Here is a 17710-nt window from a genome sequence, read left to right as displayed (position 1 = left end):
AATATTCTAGAGAGACAAACACAAAACTTAAAAAATAATTAGAATATAAAATATTATTTTTATGTACCCATTGTACTTGTACATGGAAACTTCTACTTTTTGTCAGTTTATGATAACTAATACCTAAGTATGAATAATGCAGTGGAACTTTCTATGGCCACTGTAGAACTCCTCATGTGGTTCTGTTGATGGTACAAGAATTTCGTGAGATGTTCCGTCTATACATCCAACAACATTGTGCATTTCTGGCCAGGTTCCTGATCTTTTCTGCCATGTATTAACATCCGGCCACGCTATAAATCCGACATATTCTTCCCAAAGAAGTACCCACATCTGCTTTGTACTGCACTTACTGTGGCAATACTAACACGAAAGTAAATTGAAAGTACTGTTTAAGTTGGATATTGATGTAGCCACATCAAAGTCATTAAAAGTCTATTCTCTAATGTCATACATCTCCCCCAAATTTGAATGTCGCTGTTCGCGACGATATTTGTAGTAGCATATCCCTATATTTTTAATTAATTTGGTATAAAGATCTGTCCTAAGTCTTTTTCTTTACTATCCCGATACATTTTTTTTCAGACTAACTTGTATCTACATTTATTTGAATTCTTCGTCAGCTGTACATTTTTCAAAGAAGCTAAGACTCAAACATTTGAAAAGAAAATGTTAATTCAATTATTTTCATGGTCAACAATAGATCATGTACATAATAAGAATAATAATCCAAACAGGTGACGGGTCCAGAGATTTACACAAAAGAATATACTTTTCATGGCCCGAAAATACGCATAGAATTCACTTTTACAAAGCAAAACAACAAATTGTTTAATTTCTTTATAACAAACTTAATGTATTTCTATCTAATTCTTTACTATTACGGTGTATCACAAAAATTGAGATAAGGGAGATAACCAAAATTAAAAACATACTTACTCTTCTGAGATTCTTTCGTTGAGTCAGAACGTTAGATACGTATGTTAATTATCCGATTATCTCTATAAGGCAAATTATCAATCATGTTCTTCAATTAAAAAAGCCAAAACGTCAGAATTAGACGAATTTATTTTCCGGATCATTCCAACCCTGTAATTGATTATTTTAAATCTGAAATAGAATCTCATACTACTCCAGCAATGCTAGAGGTTGTCTGGCAAGCTATTTTCTGACTTGGTGCCATCCTAACCTCTAGCATCTGGCATGTTGAAAGCCATCGCAAATGTTAATTAGCTAAACATGTGTTTTAAAATACTTTATGTCTTTTATTTACATTAAATAAGTTTAACCTACCGGAAATCGAACGATAAAAATCCTAAATATTTGTTAAATACCTAGAAAACATTTGTAATGAAGACAGCTGTCAAAATGACCAGCAATTTTGAATTAGGTCACTTATTTTACGGAATACAATATATTTGGACAAAACCAACTTCAAATTGGTAAAGACAATTCGTTGGTTAATTTGATATGTTCGTTTCGCGAATTTTAAAATCCGTAATTTTATCAACCGGAATTACACACTCAAAAAGGTAAAAACCAAATATGAAGTTCATTTTAACTGCCTATACAAAGGATTTCAAGGTTTGCTGGATTTTCTCATCAGGTAGGTCATTGTTTTTCTTTAGTTTAGTCACCATCTCCCGTGTAATGGTAAAGAAACTGGATAAAACGTTTTAAATGGAAAAGAGTTTACTATAATTCTGCCGATTTCAAGGAACGGCGGAACCAGCGTTATGCAATATGGAGCTCGGAAGTAAGAGGTTGGGGTATGGAGGAACGGAAATCCAACCTCTTACGTTGTAGGAGTAAATCTCATACATAAAAGTGTAGTAGCTTATGTTTCGTAAAATTTGCATAGGTCGATAAAAAATAAATAATTCAATGCTTTCCTCCATGTATGAACAATTTTAAAGCTCCCTGCTGTATCAAAATTGTTTGTTGTGATGCAAAAGGGACATTTTCTAGATATGACCACAAAACGATAAACATTTTTTTAAATTTTTACATATTTATTCAAGTATGTAAGCACAAGCAAATACACATTTACACACAAACTCATGGTATGATTCGGAAAGAAACTAGATAGCTTATACAAAGTTCCGCGTCCTTAAGAGTAAACTTGCAAGAATATTCTTATAAATAAGATGCACGTGGAATGATTTTCTTAACTGACTAGTAAACAAGACAAACGAATTGAAAAACAAAAATGGAATTACATTTTTTATCATTTTGAATACAGGTTTTTAAATCCAAACCTAATATTTTTCACCAAAAGATGTTCTCAAATTAAAATGAAAAAATATTTTAATAGGAAACTTTTTTCTCAGAACCAGCTCATAGAATAAAGTCTGAAAGTCGTTAGTTACGCAACCGATAAGGAAATAATTTTATCTATGAATTATTATAGTTTAATCTGTATCGTGCAGGCGCGTAGCTGAGGCCAAATTGAAATGTAGGCAAAATTACGGCAGGAGGTCTGACGGCCGCTTAAGGCCCCCAGCAGGTCCAGGGGGCGAAGCCCCCCCCCCCCACCCCAGCTCCGCGAAGATAGCGTTTTAGAACATCATTTATGCCTCTCCTGGATATATTTTATCTCAAAAAAAAAAAAAAATGGCAAAATTAAGTGCAGGCTAAAGCTTTTTTGCCTAACGGCAGGTACGCGCCTGTCATGCATTTTGATTGGTTGTAAACATTAAACATCCTCAAGTTGTTATAACAGAGTAAATTACATGTACTTCTCATAAACAAACTTTGCAACAATCGCTTTGACAAATGATAGAGACCATTAAATTCACGAATCGAATTTTTTGCTTTATTCCGTACATTTTTACGTTGTAAATTTAGAACAATTTTGGATTAATATGGTTATCAGTAGACCTAATTTACCTCGAATATTGAAAACCATGTCACGAGATGTCAGCTGAATGCCGCCAATTGAAAAGTCAATATAAATGAATAAAGGAATCCATGAAAAAATATAGACACATTTAAAGATTTTATTGAAATTATGAGGATTAAACACTCTACTTTTTACAGAATTTATGGACGTACGTCGAACTTCATTTGTGTTATGAGGGCATGGTCCGATTTTACACATCGATAAATTTGGAAAACAGTATTTAATGTTGTATCAATATAATACTAATGAAAAGGAAAATTGGGGAGTAATCAATGGAACCATGATTCTAGCGGAAATCAAAAGAAATCCATGGAAGTGTAATCAAGGGAACCAAGGTTATATAGGTAAAGATTATAGGGGAAAAATAACACGTACAGAGAAACAAAAGTTAATGAGCCATTTTTTAAAAAAAATTTCCTAAGAAGTTAGATTTGAATATAGTTGTATGACAATATTTTGTAAGTTAATGTATTGGGAATTCAATATCTGTCGATCGAAAAGAAACCAATAAACTTAGAAAAATAAATTCTTTTTAGCGTTTAACTTTTAGAACTGCACTTCTGTTCTTCTATAAAAAGTACTAAACCGTTTTTCAATAATTTGTTCTTCTTTTTCAAATACTATATATATGTACATGTCTTCGGACAGTGTACTATGTTTTAATTCTTTCTATGCGCACGCAATCATCAGTTGATTGGTCTACGAGTACAAATTTGCCTCCAGTAGGTTTTTAAACATGGGTTTACACTCGCATACATGCACACAAAGGAGCAAATTGTAGATGAATTTATAACACAATTAGACACTGAATCGCGATTGAAGCAACAGTGTGACAATAAAACTCTCGCGAAATTTCATGGTAATATAATTAGACTTCCTGATTCTATTTCTTGCAATTGGGTTTCCCATGTAAATAGGCCTACGTGCACATCATCATATAATTGCGCAACATAAATTAAATTAATTGAAACCACTTAAGATATGTAGGCTGACATTTACCAGATGTATATTTCATTATTGAAAGATAAGTGACTTTAAAGTGATCCCCTAATTTAAAGGATTTGGGCATAAAAAATTCCAAAAAAAAGGGACTAGAAAAACATGTAACTTTTCTTTTTAGTTTAAGAAATTGTTTGAATAAAAAAAAGACAAAAACAAAAATTTAACCAAAAACGCCACATAAAAAAATTAAGAATTGGCAATAATAAAAGTTTTGTCTATTGAAAAATAACATAAAGTTTCCATGTGCATATTGTTTATTGCGATTAAACAAAATATGTTTAAACATAAGAAAAGTAGCTCTGAATTTAACTGTCTAGTGAATAGGGGCGTGTCAATATTTTTTTATCCATTGAGATATAACAAAATTATCTTAACCAATCAGATTACAGAATATATCTCAAATTAATTTATATACAAATGATTATATTTTGATTTCGTTGTTCCAGTTGCCCAATTAGGTCTTAATAGAAAATAAGAAATCGAGCCTCATTTTGATGGAAACATCTCTTCTTTAACGGTTTACAGTTGAAATGTATCAACAGAAAGTGTCCAATGTTTCATTTCGAATGTAACGACGACTTTGTTTGTCTGCTTCACTTATACCATATTTACAGTAACCATGTGCTGAAGATGACGAAACAAATACACGTAACAGCGCTTTGTAAAATGAAAACAAGTGTCATAAAATGTTTCTAAAATTCGCAGTAGACAAATTGTGGCAAAGTGACCGTTACCCTTTCAATATTCTCTTCATGCAAAGATCGAATTCTGTAGGTTTTTCTTGACTCTGAAATATTTTGTCGAGACTTTGAATATAAAATGATATTTTGCTCGTTTATCATTTATATTTACTTAACATCTAAATTGAAAACTCCCGCGTCATCAACTTCGAATTCATACTTAAATTCCAATATATAAGGAAAATGCTCACTTCTAAAATCGTTTAGACATCTATTACCTACACACAAATAATAAAAAAAATCAGAGGTACAGTAACTGCATCAGCAGCATAATTTTACCTTTGGATAAGCAAAGCATGTCGCTTGCTCGAGCTTACTCCTATTTTTATTTTTTTTCTCCAAAGAAAAAAAATTTTTTTTTAAATTGACCTATAACAACAGTGTCATCACCAGTCCTGTCAATATACAATAAGAAAAATAGACGTATGACGGCATTATTTCAGGTGCGTCATTCGCAGCAACATGGTCGCGTTCATAAACACGGCCTAAGAGACTGGCCGAAATAAGCGGATGTTCAAATCCATTACTTTCGAAAATCCCGTCTTGGTGTGACCAGCTTGTTGGTGAAGCTAAAGTGATCAAACGAGTAGAACTATTGTAGAGAAGAATTTCAGGGTATATATAGCGTGTTGTCAAAGTTCCTGTGATTTTAACATGCCGGAATCTTGTAGACGATTCCTTCACGTAGATACCACATTCGGATACGTTATTATTGCTACATTTTAGTAAAATACAGACTTGCAAGTAGTACCCGCCGTGTCGAGGATGTATGCCATCACGAGTTCCAAATGCAAAGAGATCACCGCTTTCTGTTTCTTTCTCATATGACAAGTAACAGCACACTCCATTCTGACACACGGATATATTTCCGGCCTTTCCCATTAAAAGTTTCATGTTATAGAAATCGCGGAATATCTTGGCTTTAAATTCTTTCCCCTTGTTATTGTGTTCTTTAAATTCTTTGCTAATTAATTTCTTGTTTGGAATATTACCGATTTTTCGACGACGAATTATTCCAATGTCGGACACCAGAAGCTTTCCTTTGCTGTCCTCACTGTAGAAAAAAGATGCGTAACCTTTTGGAGTGAAAATTCCACTTCCATGAAAACGGCGTTTCGAGTATTTGATGTTTGCTGAGAGAAAATTAACGTTTACTCCGGCAGCAAAAGCAGAATGAAACTGAATGGCAGCTAATAGCGGTAGGGAGTCCATCCAAGCGGTAGGAAAAACGACATTTCCAATACCATCTTTTTCCAATAGACCTATTATTGGATCCTTAAACAGAATATCAAAACATGTCATTATTCCAAATCGTCCAAATGGTGTGTCAAAATAAACACGCTTACGGTCAGGTGGGTAGTCGTACATATATTCATAGTAAAGGTTAATTTTATGATATTTCGCTATCAGCAAGCCAGTAGGATCATAGACAACATCTGTATTAAACTGGTACTGCCCGTCTTCTGGACATTTTTTATCATCAGCCTTGTTACATGGCTGATAGTCTCCCATATTAGCAACAACATACATCCGGTTCCTCTTTGCCATACAACTTAAAGCATGCTGAATTTCGGAATTGTCATAGCGTTTTTGTCTCTGACAAGGATTCCATTTTTCTTTTTCTGGATCGGGGATGTACTCCAAATATGACTTTACACCTTCGCGTGAATGAGCAATGCCATGAATGCCGTCTTCAGGAAATACCAAGATATCAACATGCTGAAATAAAAAAAAAAAAAAACAGTAAAAATAGAAAAAAAAAATATCTTCAAGTACCGGTCTCTGACAGTAATTTTACTATTTGTACCATCAGAATTCTAAAAAAAATGTTACTCTGCTTCCTGGGCTGATTTTCAATTTAACATATAGCTGTAATGTTATAATGTTCTTACCTGCTTTCCAGCAAGATCTGCTTGAACGTTATAGGACTTAACATTCTTCATCATATTGGCAAGGGCGACAGACCGGTTCACCCAAGATTTAACTCCCTTTGGAAAAATGATCGGATGTTCATACACTGCGGCACGGAACGTAGTGTCATTGTAAGCAAACGTTTTGCCAATAAAAATGAGACAAAACACCAAAATGTAACGTCTGATATTCATTTTGAATGGCATGTTGTATGCAAGAGGTATACATGTATATCTACTTGACTACAGTTTAGCTATGTATATGCACTGATACAAGTTCAAATTCCTACGATGTCAAAATTGAAGTGGAAAATCTTGACCGCTCTTAACATAATTTCGCAGAATTCGAAACTTAACACTGAGTAGATATCAACAATTCTCATCATGCAAGTGCATGCTTGTCTAACCTTTCCATATACGGCATAATTTAACTTTGTTAGTGAAAATAGATAAATGTCAGAATATTTCCCACATAATAGGAAATAAAGTGAAACCTGTCTAAACCGAACCGCTTTGGGACTGGGATATCGCAACACTTGCATTGAATAGAGACATCGAAAAAATCCATCAAAAGGCTGCCCGATGGCTTAGCTTGTTCGATTTAATCCTATGCTGATATCACGTAAACCCGTCTGACAAGTTCACCCCTGCTAAAAATGAACGACGTTGATCTCCAGGAAGTGTTTAGTCAGGAACACCTGGATGTTTATTTCTTTGAGGACGGTTCCTTGCATGGCCATATTGAGTATATCGTTTAAATAAGCTTTGACTATGATCAATATTTTTATGTTCTTATGTGTGTACGATTGATTCTCGATCTGTTTAGACTTGAGAAAATGTATATTTCGTTTATTTGACCAATTCTCGAATACGGGGATGTCGTATGGGACAATGACCTTCAATTATGAATTAACAAGATTTAAGCAGTCCAGACAGAAGCGATGCGTATCGTAACTGGTAGCACGAAATAAGCATCACTATATCGTGAAACCGGATGAAAACACTAGAAAATTTATATCGTGAAACCGGATGAAAAAAAACCTCGTTTATAGAAGGAAAGAACATAAACTCGTAATAATGAATACGGCGATACCCCGAGTATCTAAGTACCCTGGTTCCAAATGCGCGATCAGATCTCCACAATTTAAGTGTCAGACCCTGTAAGAATCAGGCAGTAGGTGAAACCAGTTAAGTTACAATTTCATTGAAATGCACTGAAAATGAACATTTCAATGGCATATAACTCTGTCAAAAACCTCATTTTTCTAAGATACTATTGAAAATATTTTCAGCAAATACAATGATGCAGAGATCTAATTATGGTCTTTTCAAATAGAGAAGGCATCCTCGAGTGATATTATATTGTCAGTTCTGTGGGTTTTTGCCATGCATGTTTCTGATTTTACACATTTTGCCTGATTCTTACAATTACTGGCACTTAACGCATCAGTCATACAACTTATCCGAGATACATTCAAGGACGTTTTTTTATTCGATCTATTTCCTATCGTCTGCTATCAAGATGTGGAATAAAACCTCCTTAGACACTCGTAATTTGTCATCACTGAGCATATTTAAATCGCGCATAAATGCATCTGATAATATTACACGACCAACATACTATTAAATTGATAGTAGACTTGGTCAGATCTTGCATGCCAGGTTGCATACAACTCTCTAAATGCGTATATGTTCAGGCGTAACCTTGTAGCCAGTCAGAACTGTTCTTGTGGCCAAGCAGAGACAAGCAACGTTTACCATTTCTGACTTTTACCACTTGGAAAAATTACTCAGAAATCCGATAAGATCTCAGAAACACTATCCAAACTTAGATTTTTCATGTTGATATAAATTATAAATTTTCTTCTTAAAGGATCTGATACTCTCACAACAGAAAAAAAAATATGGAATTACTCCTGAAGATGTAATTTTACATTTTAAAAAGTAAACGATATGTAGATTAACATTATTGTTATTATTATTATTATTATTATTATTATTATTATTATTATTATTTTCTAATGTTTTTCATCATATTCCATCTGCTTTTTATTGAAAACGAGATAAGGACCTTTGGAAAATGGTTGGTTTACACAGGTTACCTGTTATTCATGGTTCAGTTTAGATAGGTTTCACTGTAGGTGTAATAGTCCTTCAAAGGGACGTAATCCACCAACACCCGACACTCTGGTTGACGGTCCCATAGGGGAATGGTAGAATGGAAGAACAGTAAAACCAGTCTGTCGGTTTGGAAAAGAAAGAAAAAGAAAAGAAAAACGAAATCTAAGTCGGAAATATGAAAAGGTCTATACTACGTAAGTCCATTTCATTATCCAGCTACACATTCAAATTCAGTTACAGTGCTGCAATAGGTACAGAAAGTCGGCCAGACATTTTGAGCACGGAAAACAACTCAAATGCTTTAATTTCAATAAAACAAAGTTTGAATTGCAAGAAAACGCATAAGATAGCTCTTGACGGGGTGATCTATGTCCTGTACGAAATTTTGAATATGCACAGCGTATTTTGGCAGTGAATTACGTTACTTCTGAACACCCATGTTAAATAATAATAGTTTCATCATACATTTATTCAAAACTGCGCTTCAAATGATATCATTCGATAGATCAACAATAAATTCACAACACGCAACAAATATTTGTTCAAAAATTGTTATCTTTTTTTAAGATATTCTATATTTTATAACATCAAAAAAAATAATAAAACAAAATGGAATTGAAAAAAAAGTTATCTTTATTATTCTTTGGAAACATAATTAGCAAAAGGCTTATTTTGCAACATATTTCCGTTCATACATCTTTTAGGTGATACAAAGAAAACAGTTGTGCATTCAAATCCAATTGGAATGTTTAAAAATTGACATGACGGGAATGACCGACATCGTAACGTAATTCACTTATAACAGTGTAATAGATATTCCATGGCTTTCCCGTGCTTTAATTGGAGCACATAACAAAATTGGAAGGTTAAACACGAAAAACAATTAATTGCAATTTTTGGCAAGTAATATTTGAAAAAAAAAAATTATATATATATATATATATATATAATATCTATTAAGTTTGTCATTTTTATAAACGCCACATGAAAAAATATCGAAGTCTTCAGTGGCATGTAATGAAACGATACAGGTACAATTGGTTCGATCAATTGTTTAACATATTATAACAAATATTTCTGGTATACTTTCAAAACATAAGATGTTTGATCAACGAGTAATCTTCTACCAGAAATTATTATAATGTCTAAATTAAATGTAACGTAATTCACAGAAACAACTTTTCGCTGATATTGCAACGTCACATGAAAAAGTAATCAAGGGAGCCAAGATTCTAGCGGAAATTAAAAGAATGTAATCCAGGGGCAAAGACCAGACACGAGAAACAGAACAAAGAACATAAAGTAACTAAGATAATACATACAAAGTAACAAAAGTAAATAATCAACTGGGAGCATGGACCAGGCGCAACGGTAGAGTAAGCGTCCTCTGCTTTTCCAGAGACATCCGTCGAGGTGCCCATAAAAAGTCAAATCCGGGGTAGACGAAAGAAGAAAGGAAAACTATGATACGTTGAACAAATCAGTTTTCATGGTGCAGATGGATACACCACAACGATCCACGAGTTCATGATGACGATCATAAAATTTATGTAGTGATGTCTTCAATCTTGTAGCAACATAACCCTGTTCCAGAAGCCTAATTGCAAGAAGTCTAGCGCGATACAAAAAGTCTACGTAGTTTCGGCAAGCTCTGGCATAACGTATGAGTTGTAATATGAAAACTCCATACGCAGGCTGAAGGGATGTTGTCAGAGATGAAAGGAAAGTTGACAATTCTAAATGAAATGTCATTACGTTTCTCATAAAGTTTGGTCAACAGTTTTCATTTACCACCGATTTCTACGTGTAGGTCAAGATATTCACAGTGTCTGTGGTATCCTTTATCTCAAGTTCTTTGGGAAAGATGCGATGTATCAAATCCCCGAAACTAGGATTGTTTTTAGGTTACAGACCACCAATTCAACCAATGAGCATTTGGAACATAGGCAAAAATAGTCCTACGCAGAAATTACCCCTGTTCCTCATAGTGCTGTGAAAAAAGTTCTCATCTTATTTAAAAAAATTAAACAGTTTCTGAGAGGAAAAACATTTCTGTACATTTTATAGATGCATTTTGCTTCTTGTGATGTGAAGCCTAATCTCCATAATGATTTCTAAATATACCCCTATCTTGTGAAAACACTGGGATTTCCCATGCTATTTATAGACCCTTCACTTCCGGTGACCAGTACTGCACTGCAAGTCTGCTAACCTCACATGCCATTCTGAGGATTGTGAGTTGACATATGTAGAATCATGCTGATATATAGTCCTCTGCAGGTTAAAGTTAAGGTAAACTCCAGAGAAGCAATTGAATATTGTGAAATTAGCATAGAAGCCTATGGGAAGTGGAATTATGGTTTCTAGCCTTAAGCTGAAGCCATGGCAAAATGAAAAGTTTCTTGGAATAGCTTTAAACTACTTGAAGATCTTGTAAACATTGCCATGAGAGGAATACACTACCAAAATCCTTCAAAATATGCATCTTTTTAAGTTATAGGTCCAAATTATGGAAAATTGGTCTTTTTGGCTGATTTTTATGGCCTATCTTGTAAAGAGTGTAGAAAATTTAGTAAAAAAATCAAATATTAAACTTTGAGGGCTTTATTTGCCTAAATATGGTGGTAATCAGCCCTTGAAATCAAGTTTTGTGTAGATTTGAGCAAAAATTTGGTTAGAAATGAGGAAAAACTCACTTTCATTACTGCGGTTAAGGACATATAAGCATTTCCTTATGGCAACATGGAAAATCCATGTTTGAGTACTTTTTTTGCTTTAGGTGCCCTTTACTGGTCATGTTTTAATGTGAAAACACTGTATTTACAAATTTAAAGCCAAAGATATCACCTTTTGTGAAAATTTAAAGATTTAGGGTTTTTGACATGTGATCAAGAAAAAGGGGGAGGCATGTCAGACATAAATTTTTAAAAATAGACCAATTTTTCAGAAAATGATTACTTTTAAAGGCTATCTCTTTATTAATATTGTTATAAAAAACAAGTCATGATTGATTTTTCTTATTTGAAAAGTCAGAAAAAGTTCTTTGCAAATATTTAATGCATTTAAGTATGGTAGAATATTGTCACTTTTTGCATGTGCAACTTGGTTACCCTATATTTAAAAATCAAATATTTAAAAAGTGCTTGTCACATTTCACTGAAACTTTGCAAATGCATTCAGTATGTGTATAGGAAGATACTTGTATAGTTATTTATTTTTTCTAAGACAGAAAGTGACTCTTTAAGATAATGCGTCATCTATATAGCTGAGAAATTAAAATTGATCGTTGATCAATCCTTAAAGGTGCATCATCAAATATTCTATTGTAGTTATGCTTGAGTTCAATATATATATTCCTTTATTTCAAGTGATCTGAATAAACAAAAACAAGAAATAATTTATCTGTTAGTTCACGAAGAAGCGCACATATCCTTTTTGTGATTACTTAAATTCTTGCAATGATTAAATATTTTTTGAATAGCTTTTGCTTTTGTTAGCATTAATTCAATATTTCTCACGACGAGTTGTCATGTAAAACTATTTTCTGTGATGAAAATACATAGTTTATGAACCGGTGAATTACGTTACACCATAACATACACCAATGCTTAATATATATATCATACATAGCAATATACCATTGTCATAACATCTTACCAATACATATATTCTCCGTTTCTAAATTAAATTAAACTAATAATCAATAATATCTAAATAATTGCACTTAGCAGAAATTAAGGACACTACCTTACGACTAGAGGGAATGTTTACCTCAGGAACGCCTAAAATTGTTTCCGTGTCACAACTTCCCTTCTAAAGATGTCCGTATGATGGGCGATGTCACTGATAATGATTTATAATTAATTTGTTCCGATAACAGTTTTTTTTCCGTTTAAAAAAATATATGTAGCACCTGGAAAATCTGTTTAATAGACATTTATGACTGACATTGATGTGTGTATAAATAAGAATATGGAAAGTTTGCTACCGCCATTAACAGATGCAAGAGACACCGTAACGTAATTCACAATTAAATGCACATTTGGAAAAAAATAAAAATCATGTATTTTTTCAATAAAAACATTATCCTTTACGTGTAAATCATTAATTTTTATCTTGTTTATAATTTCATGGTATTTTTCCTCACATAGACTTACCGTATGTGTCAGTTACATTTGCATTGCAGCTTCAGGAAAATTGTAACGTAATTCACTATTTCATGGGACATGCTTATTTTGTGGAATTTTTTTTATTTTTAATCGTTTTCGATGTAAACATAACAGTTACTGTTAAAATTATGTTTTCTAGCCATTTTTCTCCCTAGAAAACGTATTGGGCGTTCTTCATTTGGAGTATTTAATATATTTCTATGTATTTCTTTAGGGCAACCCTAATTTGTGACATAGGGTTTTTGTCGATTGAATCTTATATTTTAATCGTTTATGTTCAGTGATCCGGATCAATGTCCTGTAAACTATTTTTTTTTATAATCTGGCATAACCAGATAGTAATTTGAACCCAAAGCTATACCAGGAAATAGCTTTTTGTCTTTGAAAAGCGGCTGTCACTACAAAAATTGGCTTGGCGCACTTCAGCTGAATTTGAGTGTACAGTAAATTACAAAACTCATAGTAAATTTTACTTTAGTACATATGGCGCTGGAGGTATGTCATTATGATGTGCAACTTTTACCTTAACTCTCATAAAAAAATATCAACATACCTTATGTGCCTTCTACGAAGTGAAAGTAGACAGGTGCAGAAATCACTACTTTCGTTTTGAAATTAAGCCATATCAGAGGGGTAAATTTTTTGTACAGAAATGTTTTATTCTACACTGGAAAAAAAAAACGAAAATGCAGTGTTTAGTCTTCTGCTAATTCCTTGAGCTTTCTGGTGATATCAAATTTGTATACCTCTTCTTAACTATGAGAATGACAGGAGGCAATATTGCAACTACTGCATAATTTTAAACTATGGTAATACGTCTTGTTTTATAATATCCAGCTTTAAACGGATCGTCCGTCCGTTTATCCGTTACACACAGATATTTTGTTAAATTTGTAATGCAGTGGGGTAGGATGGCTTACAACTGCAGCGTAGTAGACAGTGTCTTTAAATAGTCCGTAAATAGACATGGCTAAAGAAGTATGATTCAGTTAAGCCGATCGTTTTGTCAGTGAGCTACTTTCGAGGGGTCTAAGGTGCAATCCTAGGTGGCGGAAGGAATAACTCTGTGAAGTCAACCACTCACATCCGTTGCAGTTATTATATTGACATTCCTATTTGCAGGAACAATATGAAAATAATTATGCCTCTTAAGTGGCATGCAGTGACTGAATGGAACAAATGAAAGGTCTAATTTTAAACAAATTGCTTATAAAGTGAGTTTTTAAAACTAAACAATAAAATTATACATAACCCTTTCGTGCTTAGTTTCTGAGGGTACATGACATATATTTCCGCGGGGTAGGGGGTTGAACAAAAGAATTTTCCCTACGGAAGTGTATATGGAGCATGCTCATCGACTTCCTCACAGTCTACTGGCAAATTTATACACGATACAACCAATTGAACAAATAAAATATGTATTGCACCATATAACAAATCAATTACTGTTTTCAGTTTAAATATGTTTTAAATTTACTTTATTGCACAGCATTCTTCATAAACTGAAAGTTTATCATTCATAACATTATACAGCTGAAGTGCAATTTTGCTTTATAACCATTCCGATTGGAAGAGCCAAAGAAAAAATGTGTCCATCATTGTAACTCGATAAACGAACAAATTGAGACTTATATATATATTAGTGTTTTAAAATTGAAATGGGATTTACGAACTGAACTTATATATTTTCGATTACATAAAAGTCTATTTTTAAATTAAGTTTTCTTTTCAAGACACACGAAAGTTTGCTCCTAGGAATGAAAATTGCCCTAAGATGCAAGCATTTCGTTGGCAATCAACCTGAATATAGGGAAGAAATGAACAATTACATGTGTTTACCACTAATTCCGGAAATGTTATGAAATCTTGCCAACGGGCGATATACAAGGAAGAGCTAAATGTCCATCTCTTGCAAAAGACGACATATCAGTTCGTGTTGTAGCACGGGAACTCAAATGTTTTGACGCAGACGCAATTGTGGACACTTCTTCGATAGAGTTGTCGTCCTTAGATTGCTCTTTTGTCGGAAGCACATTTTTCACAACACCATTTTGTAGTTTTGATCTTAAAAATAGCTTTGTTTGTTCAATTATTGGACTATTGAAACGGTCTGTAAGTGTAGGGGATTGAGAACTTGTCTCTGAAGAGTTGTCACTTGTAGTCGAATATGTTAAGTCAATTTTCTTTTTATTGTTTACAATTTTCACTTCTGTTTTTCGAATGAACCTTCCATTTAAGTCGTATTGCGTATTTTTGGATCCATCGATTGATATTCTTTGAAATTTCTTGGCGCCATTTTGACATGCTGGTCCTGAGTATGAACGTGAATTATCATTCTTGTCGAGTTTTTCATTTTCATTTTGCTGTTTTGTGTTAATACGCTTCGAAGTCCGTGGAGATAAAAGCAATTTTGTAACAGACCCTCGACGTATTTTTGAGGGCGAATCATTCCTAGTTTTAACAGGCGATTCGGGAGTTTTCGGTAATGTTCGGTTATTTTCTTTCCGGTCAACTATAGAATATTTCTGTGCTAATCTCGGCATGAACACTTTCTTGGCTGTGGGTACATGTTCTTTACAGGATGAAGTTCCATCTTGTTTATTGTCAATTGACTCTGTTCTTTTCGTTGGATCCGCAACTATAGTAAATAATTAAAATCGTGAACAAAAAATTGACTAGACCATTAATTGAAAAAGAAAATCGACAGTTCCGCAAAACAGTATAATTGATCATCATTTAAATTACAATACGATATATTTTCGACAAAACATTTCCATGCTTTTTTCTAGAACACAAAAACATGGCACAGTAATTAATGGGTTTGCTATGTATGATAAACAAAGAGGACATTCATCTATACAATAAAAAAATGATAATAACCGCCGTGCAACAAAATTTTACCTAACCGACGCACCTGGTCAACTAGAGTACGAGACATGCTGCTCATTTGAAGTTTTACTTTCAGTTATTATACATAAATGCTTAAGAAATTTGTTGTATCTGTCATAATTTTCTCAAGTTTTTCTATCCCCGAATACAATTGCAGTTCTATCGATGTATCGTATAAACATGTGCTTCAAAGCTGAATCGGGAGTTTCCGGTAATTCAGTACTGTACGTATACGGTTTTATTAGTCTGGCTAGAAATACATACCTCTGACATGAATATGGTTGGCGTTTTCGTCAATCTCAACAATGGTAAGATCCTTTTCAACATTTGGTATAACATTGTCATGTACCTCTGTTGTTTCTGCTGGCGTACTTGTCTTAATTTCTTTAATTACTGGTGCAGCGGGTATTGGAGTCGAAGGGACGGATTTAAATTTCCTAACCTACAATTTTAATAAAACAAATGCAGAGTATTTAAGTAGTACCCCAGCTAAGAATGATGTAAATTACGTAATATGTGATACACCCCAAAATGGCTACACATTTTTATTTTGTTAAAGTTGCTTAATAGGTCTATATGATGAGCTGTATAATCATTCATTCCAATCTGTCAGCTCTTAGGAGATAATACACATTGGAATATAATGGTTTCTACTGAAATGTAATGTCATTTACTAGAGTTATCTCTCCTTATTTTGAATTTTACAGTATATTCTATATAATTTATATCTCTCATGAACAGGGTTATATGAAAAACCACAAGCTGATTTCTGTTTAGTTTAGCGTTATAAACAAAATATCGAAAACATTTTGTAGCTTTCCAACCATGAATCATATTTTGCATGATTCTTAGATGGAGTGCTACTTAATACAGTGAAATCTGTCTAGAGCGAACCATGAACACACCGAGAAAAACTTTCTTAATCAGTTACACATTTTGAAGTCTCGTCATATTAATTTATATTTATAGGAACTGGTATAAACAAATCACCTTTCTTAACCAAACAAATAATGGTCCAAACGCATTCGGTTAAGACAGGTCAGCAAGACTGTTGATATCACCGTAATTCTTAATTAAGGAGGTAGACCTAGGGTAAGGGACATAACTCATGAAAGTGATATGTTTGCATCATATTCAATTTCACCAAAGCCTCTCAAGCTTTCATTTGATGCAGAATAAAATGAACCCAAATTAATTAAATGTTTACATAAGATAGATGTAAAATGCTGCATACAAACGTTCTAATGATTTTTAAGAGTTGTGTCCCTTACCCTAGGTCTACCTCTTTAAGTAGCAGCCTTTATAAAAATCAGACGGGAGGAAATTCATGTATGTCTAAAATCCATGAAATTTAAATACATTTCTTATTCAGAATCAGCTACCAACCACGTAACCAGTCTTAGTATTTTTTCATTTAGGTGTTGCGCTTTTGAGATAAAATTTATATAGATTATACATTAAATTAGCACTTTGCAAGAGTTATCGTTCTTGATTTGGTTTGATTTGGTTGATTTTAGTGGGAAGTTTAAGTGTGATTTTCTCAAAGGTAAAGACCTAAATACAGAAAGGACTATTGCCACATAAAAACATAGCATCGTTTGTTCCATGGGCTTTTTCACCATGAATCACCTTACCATAGGCAGTGTCTGAATTTTATATGGACTGGTACTTAATAAGAGTCTGATATAATATGAAAATGTATTTTCATATATTTTGACGTCGATCTATTGTTATCTGAAGAAGTACACATAGTTTTACACGTACAAGTATGCATTTTTAAATAATTAAATTGATTGCAGTATCGATATGAAGAAATGAATTATGGAGTGCATCATTTTATTCCAATGACGCTTGGTTTAAGAAATATGCTAATTTACTGCATGAAAAAGTTTTTTTCTATACTTTAATATGGATGTCCTCTGCTTTATTTGTACTTGACTTTATTTTATCCGTGCCAAAAAATAAGTTAAATGAAAG

The 17710-nt window shown here is 33.3% G+C and overlaps 2 protein-coding genes across 7 annotated transcripts in view; both read right to left on the bottom strand.

The window, feature by feature from the left end:
- Positions 1-4140: 4140 nt before the first annotated feature.
- On the bottom strand, positions 4141-6847 carry LOC148613653 (pantetheinase-like). Its single transcript, XM_088587110.1, has 2 exons — positions 6537-6847; positions 4141-6363 (listed from the first exon to the last, which is right to left on the bottom strand). The coding sequence occupies exons 1-2, from the start codon at positions 6759-6761 to the stop codon at positions 5014-5016; spliced, it is 1575 nt and encodes a 524-aa protein (XP_088443236.1). The 5' UTR covers positions 6762-6847; the 3' UTR covers positions 4141-5013.
- A 7458-nt stretch (positions 6848-14305) lies between these two features.
- Positions 14306-17710, bottom strand: part of LOC148613652 (hormonally up-regulated neu tumor-associated kinase-like) — a 34318-nt gene continuing 30913 nt past the window's right edge. For all 6 annotated transcript variants that reach the window (XM_088587108.1, XM_088587105.1, XM_088587109.1 and 3 more), the window contains exons 9-10: positions 15998-16175; positions 14306-15482 (exon numbers count right to left, since the gene is read on the bottom strand). In XM_088587108.1, coding sequence (XP_088443234.1) covers positions 14701-15482; positions 15998-16175 — 960 coding nt within the window. In that variant the 3' untranslated portion in view covers positions 14306-14700. The remainder of the gene's footprint in view (positions 15483-15997; positions 16176-17710) is intronic.

The sequence above is a fragment of the Perna viridis genome, chromosome 6 (assembly GCF_037379345.1).
Source record: "Perna viridis isolate PV_CMFRI_1.1 ecotype Kerala chromosome 6, ASM3737934v1, whole genome shotgun sequence".
Classification (NCBI taxonomy): domain Eukaryota; kingdom Metazoa; phylum Mollusca; class Bivalvia; order Mytilida; family Mytilidae; genus Perna; species Perna viridis.
Note: the sequence above shows the minus strand (reverse complement) of the source record. Positions and strands in the feature narration are given on the sequence as shown.

Bases quoted from the DNA above. Each gene is read 5' to 3' on its own strand.
- LOC148613653 (XM_088587110.1), bottom strand. From the start codon at position 6,761: ATGCCATTCAAAATGAATATCAGACGTTACATTTTGGTGTTTTGTCTC. The intron at 6,364-6,536 runs GTAAGAACATTA...TTTTTATTTCAG, and splicing joins CAGATCTTGCTGGAAAGCAG to CATGTTGATATCTTGGTATT.